General features: G+C 43.8%; 1 protein-coding gene across 12 annotated transcripts in view; it reads right to left on the reverse strand.

The window, feature by feature from the left end:
- Window positions 1-3,647: 3,647 nt before the first annotated feature.
- The window catches only part of MSI1 (musashi RNA binding protein 1), a 287,638-nt gene continuing 277,753 nt past the window's right edge, over window positions 3,648-13,532 (reverse strand). For all 12 annotated transcript variants that reach the window (XM_069619758.1, XM_069619754.1, XM_069619761.1 and 9 more), the window contains 2 exons: window positions 8,492-8,556; window positions 3,648-6,914 (listed from right to left, as the gene is read on the reverse strand). In XM_069619758.1, the coding sequence (XP_069475859.1) occupies window positions 8,515-8,556 (42 nt within the window). In that variant the 3' untranslated portion in view covers window positions 3,648-6,914; window positions 8,492-8,514. The remainder of the gene's footprint in view (window positions 6,915-8,491; window positions 8,557-13,532) is intronic.

The following is a 13,532-nucleotide window of genomic DNA, read 5'->3' on the forward strand; positions in this document are numbered from 1 at the left end:
TGTGCATTGGAGCCCTTCCGATCTAATACTATTGTTAACATTTCTTTAACTTTTGTTCTCCTTTGGAAAATGACATTTAAAAAATGTTAATGACACGAAGAGAAATCTAGGGTGTAAGTTACAGGCCTCCAGCTCCAAGCCAGATTCATGAATATGTGAACGAATGCTTCTGTGAAGTGTACATTGCTTCTGTATACTATGACATATGACAAATGTTCCCAATGTGAGTGTAACATGTACAGTTGTCAGTGTATATTTTCATATTAGGCTTGAATAAGGCTCTTGGTGATACAATGGCATCAGGATGTTGCGCCAGAGGTTCATAACGTACATCAATTCTATTACCCATTTTTGCTAGCTTTTCTGGGCCACAAAGTTCCCTCCAGCTCTTGGGGCAGTTGTCAGGACTCTGTCTTATCATTGTCCGAACAATCTAAGTAGAACAGCTCCCCTCTAGAAAATGTATCTTATTGTCCTTCAAAGTCGGTCTATGCGGTGCTCCAAGATCTTGTCGGGGACACTTAACGAAACCTTCAGAGGATACACTTAAGACTGCACAGGATTCTTGAAGTGGTCAATATTTTCGTTGAAGGGACAACAGAACTACACGCTGTGTTCCAGTCAATGGGGGAACCTGTGAGGAAGTCCGAGCCGGGTTCAGCACTTACTAGGATGTTAACAGAGTTTGCAACTAACAGTTGCTACGATCACCGACAAGGACGTTGGCATGGGCAGCCCTGGGTGCATCTATTACAGGGTTTTCGGTGACAAAATCTTCAGATGGAAATTGCTACTATAATGCAGATGTGGCACTTAGAATACTGTTATTGAAGGCCACGTCCTGGGCAGCACATTAGTTGATGTGTTTTTTATCTGTTTACTGTCTTGATCAATGAACAATGGATGGGTACCAGCGTCATCAATGGTATTCCCATTGTTTAACATGACTGTATGGGGAGATTACCTGCTCTGCTCTAGATGGCACCCAGGTCAGCTGTGAACCTTTCACCCCTTTATCACCATGACTCCCAGATCTCGCCTCTTTTCTGTGAACCCTGCTTATTTTCTTGAAGAAAACTGAGGCGGTACTTTTTTTAAACTCAGTTTTCAATGCAGTAAATAACCCTTCTTTGATCTTCTGTACCTGTCACAGAGGATTTTGGAATGGAAACCTTTGCAAATGAAATAGTCCTCCCCAAGTGGTATGGGTGTAGGCAATAAATGTAGTCCTCCTGTTTGTCCTCTGCAAAGACCGCAAGAGGCACAGGCCTTGAAAAGGTCTTCCCTTGGAGGAATCTAGATCTTTCTTACCCATAGTGCCAAACGGAAACGGGGCGTAAACTATATAGACAGGGAGCCTCACTGGGTACAAGGACAAACTATGCTGATGGGTACCCTTCTCTCTGGAGGCACTTATGACAGAAGCACAATTTCTGAGAGAAAAATAAACCTACAATGAAAATCTTATCTGTGACAAGTCCAATTCCAAAGAAATATTTGCAAAAAGTACAGAAATGTCGATAATGAACATTGAGTGTTAGGCAGGGTGAAGTCCAAGGACAACTTCAGCACGATATGCGGATAGAATCGGAAGATTTGGGAGTGAAGACTCTGGTCCTTTCTTCTCATCAGATACAATGCACAAGGCGTCAATTCGCGTGGGAAAAGATTCACAAAGTGCCGCAGTATTTTTCACTGCTGTTTAAAAGTATAACCGGGACTCGAAGCCTGGCGATAGGAAATATTCAAAGCATGTGAATCTACGAAGATTCAATGTTGATGAATTAAAGTGACAGTCCCTTGGTTGTCCTGATGGCTCTGTACAACATTTCCATATTGATTTTAAGTAATAATTCCCCAAGACAAGAGAATTCTTGTGATGCTCAAGTTGCAACAGCTTGGTGCTATGACCCTCATATATTATCTGCAGTCGTATCCGGATCAGACACATACCAAACTTACCCGATTCTGCTACTGCCACCAGGTGAGTTCAGGAGAGCCTATTTTCATAACATACTAGTTACAATTGTGTTGTCATTACATCCCATGCCGGTTTTCTTTTTTTTTTTAATGAGCAAAAGCTGGTCCCAATCGAAATTTCACGAGCTTGGAGCACAAACACATTTCCCTCATTGAAAAAACACAAAATGGTGTCCACCACGGAAAATGAAGGAAGCTCCGTCACAAAAGAAGGCGCTTCTATTCTATTTGGATCACGGCAGAGGAGTCCTGCTGATGAGCTGTTATGGGGTAAAAGATTCTGGGAGAGGTGCAGCTGATGCTCGGGTACAAAAATCACAGGTGGTGTAGCACTGCCCTCGGATTGCTCATAGCTGTGGCACAATACCAGAGATTATTACCCACGTTCTCAGGAATCACAGTGGATTTTCGCACCTCCCAGGTGCCAATTATTATAAACAGCATTATTTGCTTTGATGATAAAATGGTAAATGTCTTTACACATCAAACCAAATGTGTTATTAATGTTCATGATGGGTTAAAGCAGATTTTTTAATCAGGTCTCTCCAGGGTTTGTTGGTTGCTTCAAATATTTCAAATCCCACTTCTTGGAGTAGATAACGTATGGAAGGAGGAGAAGTACACTTATCTTTCTCACTGCTCCATTTCGCCATGCGGTGGGGATTGTATACTGGGGTTCCAATTTCAAATAGCTTTAAATATTTTGCCCCAACACTATTGTGCTCAGAGGCCTTGACCCCACCTTTTTTTTTTTAAAAGTTGTATTTATTGATTTCGAATACAAACATAAAACTTGAATTAAAACTATACCCCCCACAACTTCCCGCCCCAAACCCCCCACGGAAGATCTTCTTGATGTCCTTCAGTATGGGAAAGTCTTATGCACTGAAAATGTCTGTTATTTTGATTTTATGGGGGCACCATTGTTCCATATAGTCTGACTGCAAGTAGTCTTGGACCGTGACCCAATTCCTTTGTGAAGGATCTGGTTGAGCCCTGAATTGTGTGCGTTAGTTTTTCCATTGTCATTTGTGAACAGACCTTCTGGAGCCATGTGTAGACTAGTGGAGGGTCTTGCTCTTTCCAATTTTGGGCTATTGCTGCCCATGCCGCTATAACCAATCCCATTAAGCTCCTCCAGTGTGACTGCGTGTATTTCCTGGCTACCTTATCTTTCATTCCGCAAAGCCACAGCTTCTCCCCCAACTGGTCCGCATCTGGAAAAAAAATACCCATCTCAAGTCTTTACCTCTGACCAGAAACCCTTGATCCCCGAGCAGTCCCAGCAAATGTGTTTCCACGTACCCAATTCTGTGCAGCCTCTCCAACATAAGTTAGATGTTTGAGAGTACATTATATGTAATCTCTCTGGCGTGTAGTGCCACTGAGTCACTACCTTTACCCACTACTCCCTCCTTTGAGCTGATCGGGCCATTTTTGGGATGCTATTCCACAAGTCCACCCATTGACCCCACTTTTTGATAAATGTAATCTAAAAACAAAACAATCAACACAATATTTTATATAAGTGTCAACCAACAGCATCACATCAAGATGATAACCTTCACTCACGTGGCATACAATGCTCTGGGCTATCAAAGTTTACAATTGGAGCGCAGAGTCTGACACCGGCGAGCAATGCTGGCAATAATCAGTCAGAGAACATATACATTTTTGAAATAATTTATTAAAGAATTCAAAACTGAAATCTTGAAAAAAAGAAGTTACAGGTCTGTAGAGACAAACATTGCATTGTAATAACTTACTGGCTTAAAAACAGATATTGTTTAAAAACAACACAGTCCCTCCCCCACCCCATTAAAACTGCAGCCAGTGTGCAGGTGGCAGCCTGAAGGAAGACAACCAGCAACCTGGGAACAGGCCCCCAGTGGGGGCCTGGGTGAGGCGAATTTGGTCTTCCAACCCAGCATGGAAGTATAAAAAAATACAATACAATTCAGTGTTTGTAATAGGAAAATATTTTTTTAAAAACACAGACTCATGCCTCAGTAAAAAGGATTATTGCTTTGCAATTCTGTAACTCCATCCCAGAATTAAATCTCCATAAGCGTTCTCGTGGTCACATTTGCCACTGTAGCGGCCAGTGCGCTGGTTACATGGTAACATACAAACTCAAAGCTTCAAGGGCTTCCTTTTGGGATTCACTTATTATTCTCCAGTCAGGGACAGCTGCTTGGATGTAGAACAGTACCATGGGTTTTCCCTGTGAAAGACTAAACAGCCGTGTCTATACAGTTGCTCAAAGCCTCGAATTGCTCTTTGGTTCACTCAAAAAAGCAATTCTAGACCACTTATATCCCAGTCACAAGTACATCAGGACAGGAGTCCCATTGGAAAAATCCCAGGTGGCACAGGAAGCAGGGCCTCAGTGGCAAGTGCAACCAACAGAGGGAATGAATGGGGCAGAATCGATGAATCACACAAACAGGGAACATGGCCCTTTCCTTTCTCCCTCTGGTCCACACAAACACACAAAACTACAACCATGCACACACACACACACGCGCACGCACGCACATGATCTACAGTGACAGGACTGGAATGGGGTGTGGATGAATTGGCTTGATTGCAAAGCCCATCAACGAGCCAACTCAAGTAAACTTGAGATCAGCTTGGAAGTTGTGATGACCAAATGCCAAACATTCTTAAAATGAGCTAACCGCACGCCCTAGCTTTCCCAACAATTGACCACTGACACTATCAGCATGGTGCATCACACACTAGTGAATTCTTAAAGAGCACAAACTGAATAATTAAGAGGATCTGCCAATAAAGACCTTTGGGGGAAATATATATATATATTCTTTTTTTTTTTTTTTTACAGTCGGAGGTTTCTCCTTCTAGAGTTTGTGATCCAACAGCAGGTCTGCGTAGGTGAATAATCCACTCTGAGGGAGTATATCTAATCACAGTGCAGATTACAACTGTAGTAAGGGCAAGTCTCCCCTCATTGCACTACAGATAAAATCTGAATTTAACATTCATGGAGTATCTACGGAGCTATGGATAGCAAATATCACATTGAAGGTGTGTGGAGAAGATGCAGGACTGCTCCGTTGAAACCTATGCCACAATGCTTAATAATTGCACCAGCTCTAACGCGACCAACCATCACGCAAGTCCATCCTTCATTTTGGCTAGGGTGGCTAACTTAAGTCATTTTGAAAGATATTTTAGAACAAGATCCAATGCAATGCACAAAATGAGATGAAGAACAAATTATACACAGTGAAGTCAACTAGTAATGAGAGTGTCCCTCTAAATGCGCGACAGATGGACACCCTAATTGCGTCAGAGGTTATAATGTGTATAAAACACCACCAGGCCCACCAAGAGCCAGAGTAGCATTGTTCCAGCAAAGAAAGGTATAAAGTTATACTGGCCAAAGCCCTTCTGGGAGCATCATAACTTCAACAAGCCAGAGCCTTCCTGTGAGTGTAGAAGACAAGAAAAGAAAAACACAAACTAGTACTACAAGCCCCTGGAGCTTGAGAAGAGCCCTGTATACACACATGTAAAAGCCATCATGTAGCAGGAAGATTGCCAAATCAAAATGAAAATGGACCTTCACAGGGAATCCTTCATAAAACCGCAAGCACTTCTTAATAGAAGAAGGCAATCAAATTGCTTTGCTCGATTTAACAAGCCTGATAATTATACATTTGATTACAATTTGTCAAACGATTTGCTATGTTTTACAATATTAATATTCTTTTCCTTTCTTAAATAATTGCAAACTACATGATTTCTTAATGTTTACAGGCAGAACACATCTGACGTGATTTCCAAGTTGCACACCCATTTGCAGTGATTTGTATAAGCCACCTTCCCAAGATGGACACCATATTAACATGCATTTGGGGGCGTAAAAGTGTATGACATTCTAGTCTTTCTTCTAGCTCTATTGCTACAGACATCTTTTCAGGGCATAGCCTGTCTCAAGGTATCACAGGTATCTTTAAAGGCTGCAGCCTGTCTGGGAATATCACAGACATTTTTCAAGCCGCAGCCTGTCTGGAATGATCAGACATCTTGGCAGGCCAAACCCTGCCAGGAAGTGTCACAGACATCTCTTTGCAGCCAGCAGTAACAGTTCAGAATTCAATATTTACATAATATACAAAGAAAAAAACAATTAAAAAAAATATTTGCAACCCAATATTGTTTTTCATATAGCAAAATATACATTTTTTGTTCTGTGGGTCTGTCCATTCCTTCTGTCCCTTGACGTTTCACAGATTGAAAATGTGACATTTGCACGCGGCAGCCTGAGGAAATGTCCACATGAATTTTTTGCAGCCTTGCAAATTCCTTGCATCCCCTGGGTCAGTGATGCCAAGGGGAAAACATGGTCCAAACAATTAAAAACAATTTTTAAAGTCAAATAAAAACGTTTCTTAGTGAACTACCTAAACCACAAACACAAAATGAATCCCCATATGTTTCTACTGTACTCTGCAGAGAGCACTACACAATATGGGTGTAACAAAAAGGTGTAAAAAAAAATAACTACCTGCTATTAAAATAAATACACCAAGGTTTCTGAAGTGTAAACTTCTGTGGTTAGTAAAAGCGAGATGATGTCCTTCATGGCAGGGTGGGAATTGGGAAAGAAGGAAGGTAAGGACAGCTGAGATGACAAATCCCAATGGGAAGAAATAACAGGTTCGGAATGAGGCAAATTGCTCAGTTCAGGAAAAAGTTGAGAAGGAACAGTGAAACGAGAGATCGAGCTTAAATCTCCTGTGGGGAAAGGGGTAAGGAGTAAGGGGTTAAGGACAGGTCAGGAGTGAGCTGCTCTCCTGACAAAGAGGAGTCCAGCAGGAGCCTGGCAGCCAGCAGTGTATTTAGAAAATCAAAGGCTGAGCGGGTTTCCGGGCTTCTCCTGCGGCATGTCCTCCGTCACTGGGACTCTAGATTGGGGAAGAGGGGACAACAAAACATAAGGTAAATCTTTACAGTTGCTACAAGGTCACTTGCAACTCTCACCAACCTACACAAATGGAATGGAGCACTCATCTCTCTTCAGACACTTTTAGAAAATCTCATTTCAGCTTCAGTTACGCCAGCCCTCTTCGTACAGCTTTCCACCAAGATAAGCCCTTCAATGGATACACAACATGTTCTATTCAGTCGTCCAACGCTCTTCATCTCTCCAATTGTCCTTGCAGACAGTCTCAAACAGCCACACTCCCTCTGGCCTCCAATACGCCTCGCTATCCTCCATCAACTGCAGTAGGATCCCCTATAGTCCACCGACTCCATATCTCTGATTAACCACAGCTCAGCCAACTCAACTAGTTCAAAGAAGTTAGTCTTTCTTGTCTATGAAAGATGCATTATCTCTCCTTGATAAATGTCTGATCAGTCAATAGAAAAGTAAAACATTTTATAATTTTCACTGAAAATAACATTCCTCGCTGTTTCCGTATTGACAGGAATGGTGAACTCTGGCCTATCCCTGGTTTACCGTGCATGCTACCCCTCCCTTCATTATTACCATGGAAACTACAATCATTCAAATCTTCCACTGAATAACCAACCACAAGATGAATTCTCGGAGTCACTCAACTGCTAATAACCACTTATCTGAGGACACTGCTATGTATATATTTTTGATTGTTGTAATACCCTGTGTATACTCTGTAACTATTACCATGATGTAACCCTTGTTGGAGATGTACATAATCATGAGCTGTTGCTAATGCCTGTATACTTGTAACTGCGTCCACATACCCCTGGGTTGGGAGCGCCATATAAATGAATAAACAAACAGTCAAACTTTGAAAAAACTCTTTTCCTCCTGACTCCATCATCTCCCAATTCTTCATCCAACCATATATGCACGGTTCCATGTCATTTCGCCGACAGGCATTTTTACGTGGACACTATTCTGAAAAAAGTCATCTTTTTTCTGGGGGTGGGTGGGGGTTCTCCCTTAACTTCCACCCACCGGCCACCAATTTTTTACTATTCCGGACGGACCCCTGTGAACCCTTTATCTGCCCTCTCCGACCCTCCCAAAATTTCAAGGATTTTTTCGAAAGTGTCCAGGTAAAAAAGGCAGTCGTAAAAATGCCTGTCGGTGAAACGACGGCATACCATATGCACGATTCATGATACCTCCTACCCGCTGTTAAGTCTCCAATTGCCCAGCATTCATACTTTAAAATACTTCCTGCTCTCCAGCAACTGCCCAACCTCCCTGAAGTCCTTGATTAACGCTCTATCATACCCCCTGTCCTCCATGAACTCTGCAACCTACCTGCAATTCAATATTAACTCTCTAATCTCCATTCAGCCACAGAGAAGGCCCCACCATCCCTTGGCACCCTGCATTAACTTTCCACCCAGCAGGTCTGCTCTCTTCAGTCAGGACTGCTCTACAGGAGGGGCGCTTGGTAGTACCTTCATCACAAGTTTCAAATATACATTTCGTGGGCCCTCATAAAACTTTGTGGGGGTGACGTGTGGGTGCGTATATCCTTACCTTCTGCTTCCAGAACTCCAGCTTCAGTGATAACCGTTAGTGAAAGCCGTTGCAATAAGTGGAGCCTAAAAAGAGAAAATTAGAGAGCATTGTCCAGTAGCTGTTTATAGGGAACTGACTAGCAGAAACAATGTTCAACAGACTTGTGTGTTAGATTGTGGGCTTTTTTGTTATCTAATCCTACTGATCATGAAAGAACACCGGTAAGGACGAAATAAATGGGAGCACATTGGGGGTGGGTGGGTGCAGGAGGAACGGCTGGTGGCGCTTTGTTCAGTCATGCCCCCAATTGCACTACCGGGCAGCATAGTGCCCTAGAAATATATCAATTGCGTGGTCACCCAACAGGGATGTAAGGACAAAAGGCAATACAGATCGATTTATTTCTGGTACAACTAGTTTTACTGTGGAACAAATTGAAGATGTGGTATGTGTATCTTGAGTGAATGGCTTAAAGCCACTTCGGGAAACATTTAAAAAGCATGCCATTAGGCAGTAATGTGACTAATGTGCCTTGCCTTATTCTGGGCTCTTATAGTGCGGTAACCCAGGGGGTTGGGGACCTACCCAAGCTAGTGGATGATGGTCCGGGTGTGGTATGGGAGGCTCCCTGGTCTCCCTCACTTAGCCCCATCAGTGGGCAGTAGACAGTCACTGCTGGCCTTAAATGCTACTGGTTCTGTAAAAAACCCTGGAGCCTTGTGCAGGGCAGGGTACCCGCTCCCCAACCCAGACTAGGCAAGATACAGGGCATGCCTTCCCCCATATTGCACCTTCACCCGGTTAGGTAAGATTTCCATTTTAATCCCAAATCTCACTTGTGAGACCTCCAGAACATTTCATTGGATTTGTGGATTATTTTGTGAGACCAGCCACCGCCACCAATGTGGAGTGCTGGGGGAATATGGTGTATCCCCTTTCTTTCTACTACTGTTACAGTGACAAGTTTAACTTAAATGGCTGGTGGCAGTGAACCTTTTTACCAATTCAGTGAAACTTACTCGCAGACTGTTTTCACAGCTGCAGTAAGGCAGCTATGGGTGTCCATTTTTCCATAATGGCACCTTTCTTTTTAACCATTTTTCCGGTCTCTTGTCCTTCTTTGGTCCTTCCCTAACACTCCAGGACAGGAAAGTCCTTTGTGTATGTTGTTTCTTCGGCAGGAGACCCTGGGCAAGCCTGCCCAGGATCCAGAGTGTCTGGGAGGACAGGAAATGGGGGTAGAGTCTGAAACTCAGCAGCCCTTTGCCTTCTGGGATGCCTACCTGAAGCCAGTTCCAGCTGGGAGGATGGCTGTCCTGGAAGGACAGTCACCCACCCCCCCGCCTACGTTTCAATGGTGCGAGCCTGCGTGATTGGCTGGGTTACCTTACAAAGTTCTGATCTCGGGAGCTGAAGATGTAGTCGACCTCAGGATCCAAAACCGAAGAGGAAGATGAAGGAAAGCCGGTTGAGAAGATTTCCAGCGACCGGAGAACCTGCTGTGTAACCGGAGACTGTTGTTACCCTTCCTTCCAAGTGACACGGGTCCCGAAGACGACGAACCAGAGCCTGGTGATATCCACTAGGCTCAAGAAGACCTGCATTTTGAACCATCCCATGGTGTGCTGCGACCTTGCTGGGCTGCAATACTCCAATACCCTGGCACCTCAAGCCATTGTGCAGTGCATGGTATCCGAAATTCCGAATCTCGCTGCAACTTTGGGGGCATCCTGCTGGACCTCTGAAGTTTTGATTGGAGTCCTTAATGTCCCCTCACCAGAGTGTTGGACCAGATTAGAGATCAAAATCCGACCACGATATTCAGTCTTCTTTGTGCTCCTAAAAAAGGGTGCCATAACCACAGAGCTGCAATCAGCCTTGAAGAAACTCTTGATCCCTAATGCAAAATCCAGTGACCACAAAAAGGAACTCAACGCGGTCGTTGAGTTCCTTGTTGTGGTCACTGGATTTTGCATTAGGGATCAAGAGTTTCTTCAAGGCTTTTGGCTGCAGAGCCTAAAGACTTTCAGCTGCAAACTCTTCTTCTGTGCTGAGGTAATGTGTTGGCTGGGGTATTAAGCCTTGTGAGATTCCTGTGAAGCTTTGGGGGTGATTCATGTGATTGGGAGTTCCCTCATCCGGTTCACCCAGGCCCACTGCTGGAATCATCCTAGGTTGTCTTCTCTGAAGCCCCTGGACCCTAACTAACTCTAAATTGAACTACTTACTTGTTTTGAAGAGACTTCTTCATGAAAACTGACTTTTCCTGCAACTGAACCCTATCTCACCCTGCCTACAGCTGGCACCTAGACCATTAGGGCCCCTCTTCTGCCTCAAAGAACTCATGTAATAAGACTATGGAAGGGCTGGATAAGAAAAGTATTATGTCTTGAAAAGCATAAGAAGTGTTAAAAAAATGACTTGTTTAAGAGTTGGTGTGGCAACTACCCCTTTGAAATATGAGCGGTTATTAACGTTTTAACTTACCTTTGAATGTGTCCTGCCATTCTGAAAAGAATGTATAAGGTTATTTTATTCACCTGTGAATTGGTTCCCCACTTCCCAAAAGTAATGCTGTTGGCTTCACTTTAATTTTCTTTTTTCAGGAAAAGAGTGAATAAGTTCACCAACTGGGTTTTGCTTCCCCTGACTTGCTGTATAGCCTGTCTAGAAAAAGTCTGCCTTGAGTTTTGCCTAGCCTGTCTAGAATAAGTCTGCCTTGGGTTTTGCCTAGCCTGTCTAGAATAAGTCTGCCTTGGGTTTTGCCTACCTTGAATAACTGGGTGCCAATCTAAATAAGTGTACTGTGGGTTTTATTTGCCTTGGTCTGCATGGGCCAATCCTAAAATAATGTAAGCAGCTATTGCTTACCTTATTCTGTGCTTAACTGAACTGAAAGGTAACTAATAGTTTATTACAACCTTAGGTCTTACTCACCTGGTATAACTGAAGGCTATTCTAAATGTAGTTCTAGGTTCATACTGTTCCATGAATTTGAGAAAAGTATACTTGAAGGTTGGTATACTATGGCATTGCTATGAGTGTCACAGTGTAACTGACTAGGTCTACTACCCTTTAATTACTAAAAAAAAGTAATCTAAAAGTAACTTGTGGTTTTACCGCCCCTGAATAGGTGTGTTCTATTCTAAATGTGACTTACCTAAAATTACTGTTAGTTCTTCTGAATAAGGTCTATGATTTGGCCTGTGTACCTTAAGCATTGTGTTGTGTTGTTATACTGTAAACGTACTTACCCCCAAGATTTCTCTTAGTCTATTTGTATTTATAGCAAACCTGTTGATTTTGTATAATACTTCTGGGTGTAAATGTTTCTTTTGAACCATTTGTATGCTGCAGGTTCTTTGCACTTACCTACAGCTCTCTCTCCCTCCTAAGATAAGCCTGGCTTCTCAGTCCAGGCTACCAACATTCTCAGGTGGCAGAGCCTTATACTGAGTGTGGAGCCCCAACCCCCCCAAAATACGCAAACAAATCCTGCTCCTCCACTGCAGTCGGCAGATGTTGCTATGCATGCGCAGCCTTGCACAAACAAGGAATCCAAAGTGGTGGGCCAGCTTTTTAATGCTGTGGTCCAACCGCCTCTTGAAGCACATGCTGAGACATGCCACACCTGATTGGGGAAGCAATTTTACAGTAACTAATCACATGGGTGCAACAATAAGGTAGCAGGAATGCACACATTCCGCTACCTTATTGTTGCACCCGCTTCAGTCCGGCTTCAGAAAGGGGCCGCTAGAGTCATAGGAATGGGACGTCATAGGAAGATAGGTTTGTCCTCTGAGAAGTATGTGGCAGAAGGGAATAGTTTCTTACCTGTAACTCCATTTCTCCAGCATTGGTATCTTTCATGGATTCACATGCTTAGAATATTCCCCGTCGTCAGACTGGGACCCCTCGGTACACATATAAAGCCTTTTCCTATAGGAAAACTTCCAACACTTTTGTGCCCTATCTACGTCCTTTTAGGACCCGCCTACGCATGCTCCGCAGGCCGTCCCAGTATAAGAGGCCTGCCCCCGCGGCTCCCCTTCAGATTTTGGCCCCTCCAAAGTAGGAAGGGTTAAACTTATCAAGCAAATACATTGCATTCCGGGGAGGCTGGCGGGCGAATGTGAATCCATGAAAGATACCAATGCTGGAGAAATGGAGTTACAGGTAAGAAACTATTCCCTTCTCCAGCACTGGATCTTTCATGGATTCACATGCTTAGAATAGATTGTATAGCAGTAACACCTGAAAGCGGCGGTGAGAATGTAATGTAATATACCCTCACCATAATACACAATGCATATGTACACCAGGAACAAGTTTACTCATATAACCGTACCCTCATAAAACATACTGTCATCAAAGGGTAGAAAAACAAAACTCTCCACAGTGTGGAGCTTACCTTACTGAAACAGATGGCGTAGGACTGCTCTTCCCATCTGTACCTTGTCCGCATGCTGCCTGGCAAGGCAGTAGTGGCGGGTAAACGTGTGGGGCACTGACCATGCCGCAGCCTGGCATATGTCCGTTAGCGGAATTCCTGCCCATAATGCTGCCGAGGAGGACGTTGATCTGGTAGAATGGGCTCTAGGATGCCCTTGCAGCGGCCTTACGGCCTTGGAGTGGCAAAACGCAATCGTCGATGAGACCCATCGAGTCAATCCTTGCTTAGAGATTGCTTTTCCCCTCGTCGACGGACCATATGCGATGAACAGTTGTCGAGTAGACCTGAGTTCCTGTGTACGATGTAGATAAAATTTCAGGGCCCTCTTAACGTCCAAGGTATGAAGAGCTTTTTCTGCTGCCGATGATGGGGTCGCGAAGAAAGTAGGGAGAACAATGGACGAGTGTTTGTGATACACTGTCGGAACTTTTGGGACAAACGTAGGATTAGTTGCCAGGACCACCTTGTCTTTAAAGAATCTTAAGTATGGCGGGTCTACGACCAACGCTTGCAGTTCCGAGATTCTCCTAGCTGATGTGATAGCAATTAAGAATGCCAACTTCCACGAGATGAATTTCATGTCCGCCGTGGCCATAGGCTCAAAGG

This window comes from Ambystoma mexicanum, chromosome 10 (genome assembly GCF_040938575.1).
Source record: "Ambystoma mexicanum isolate Mex_15411 chromosome 10, UKY_AmexF1_1, whole genome shotgun sequence".
NCBI lineage: Eukaryota > Metazoa > Chordata > Amphibia > Caudata > Ambystomatidae > Ambystoma > Ambystoma mexicanum.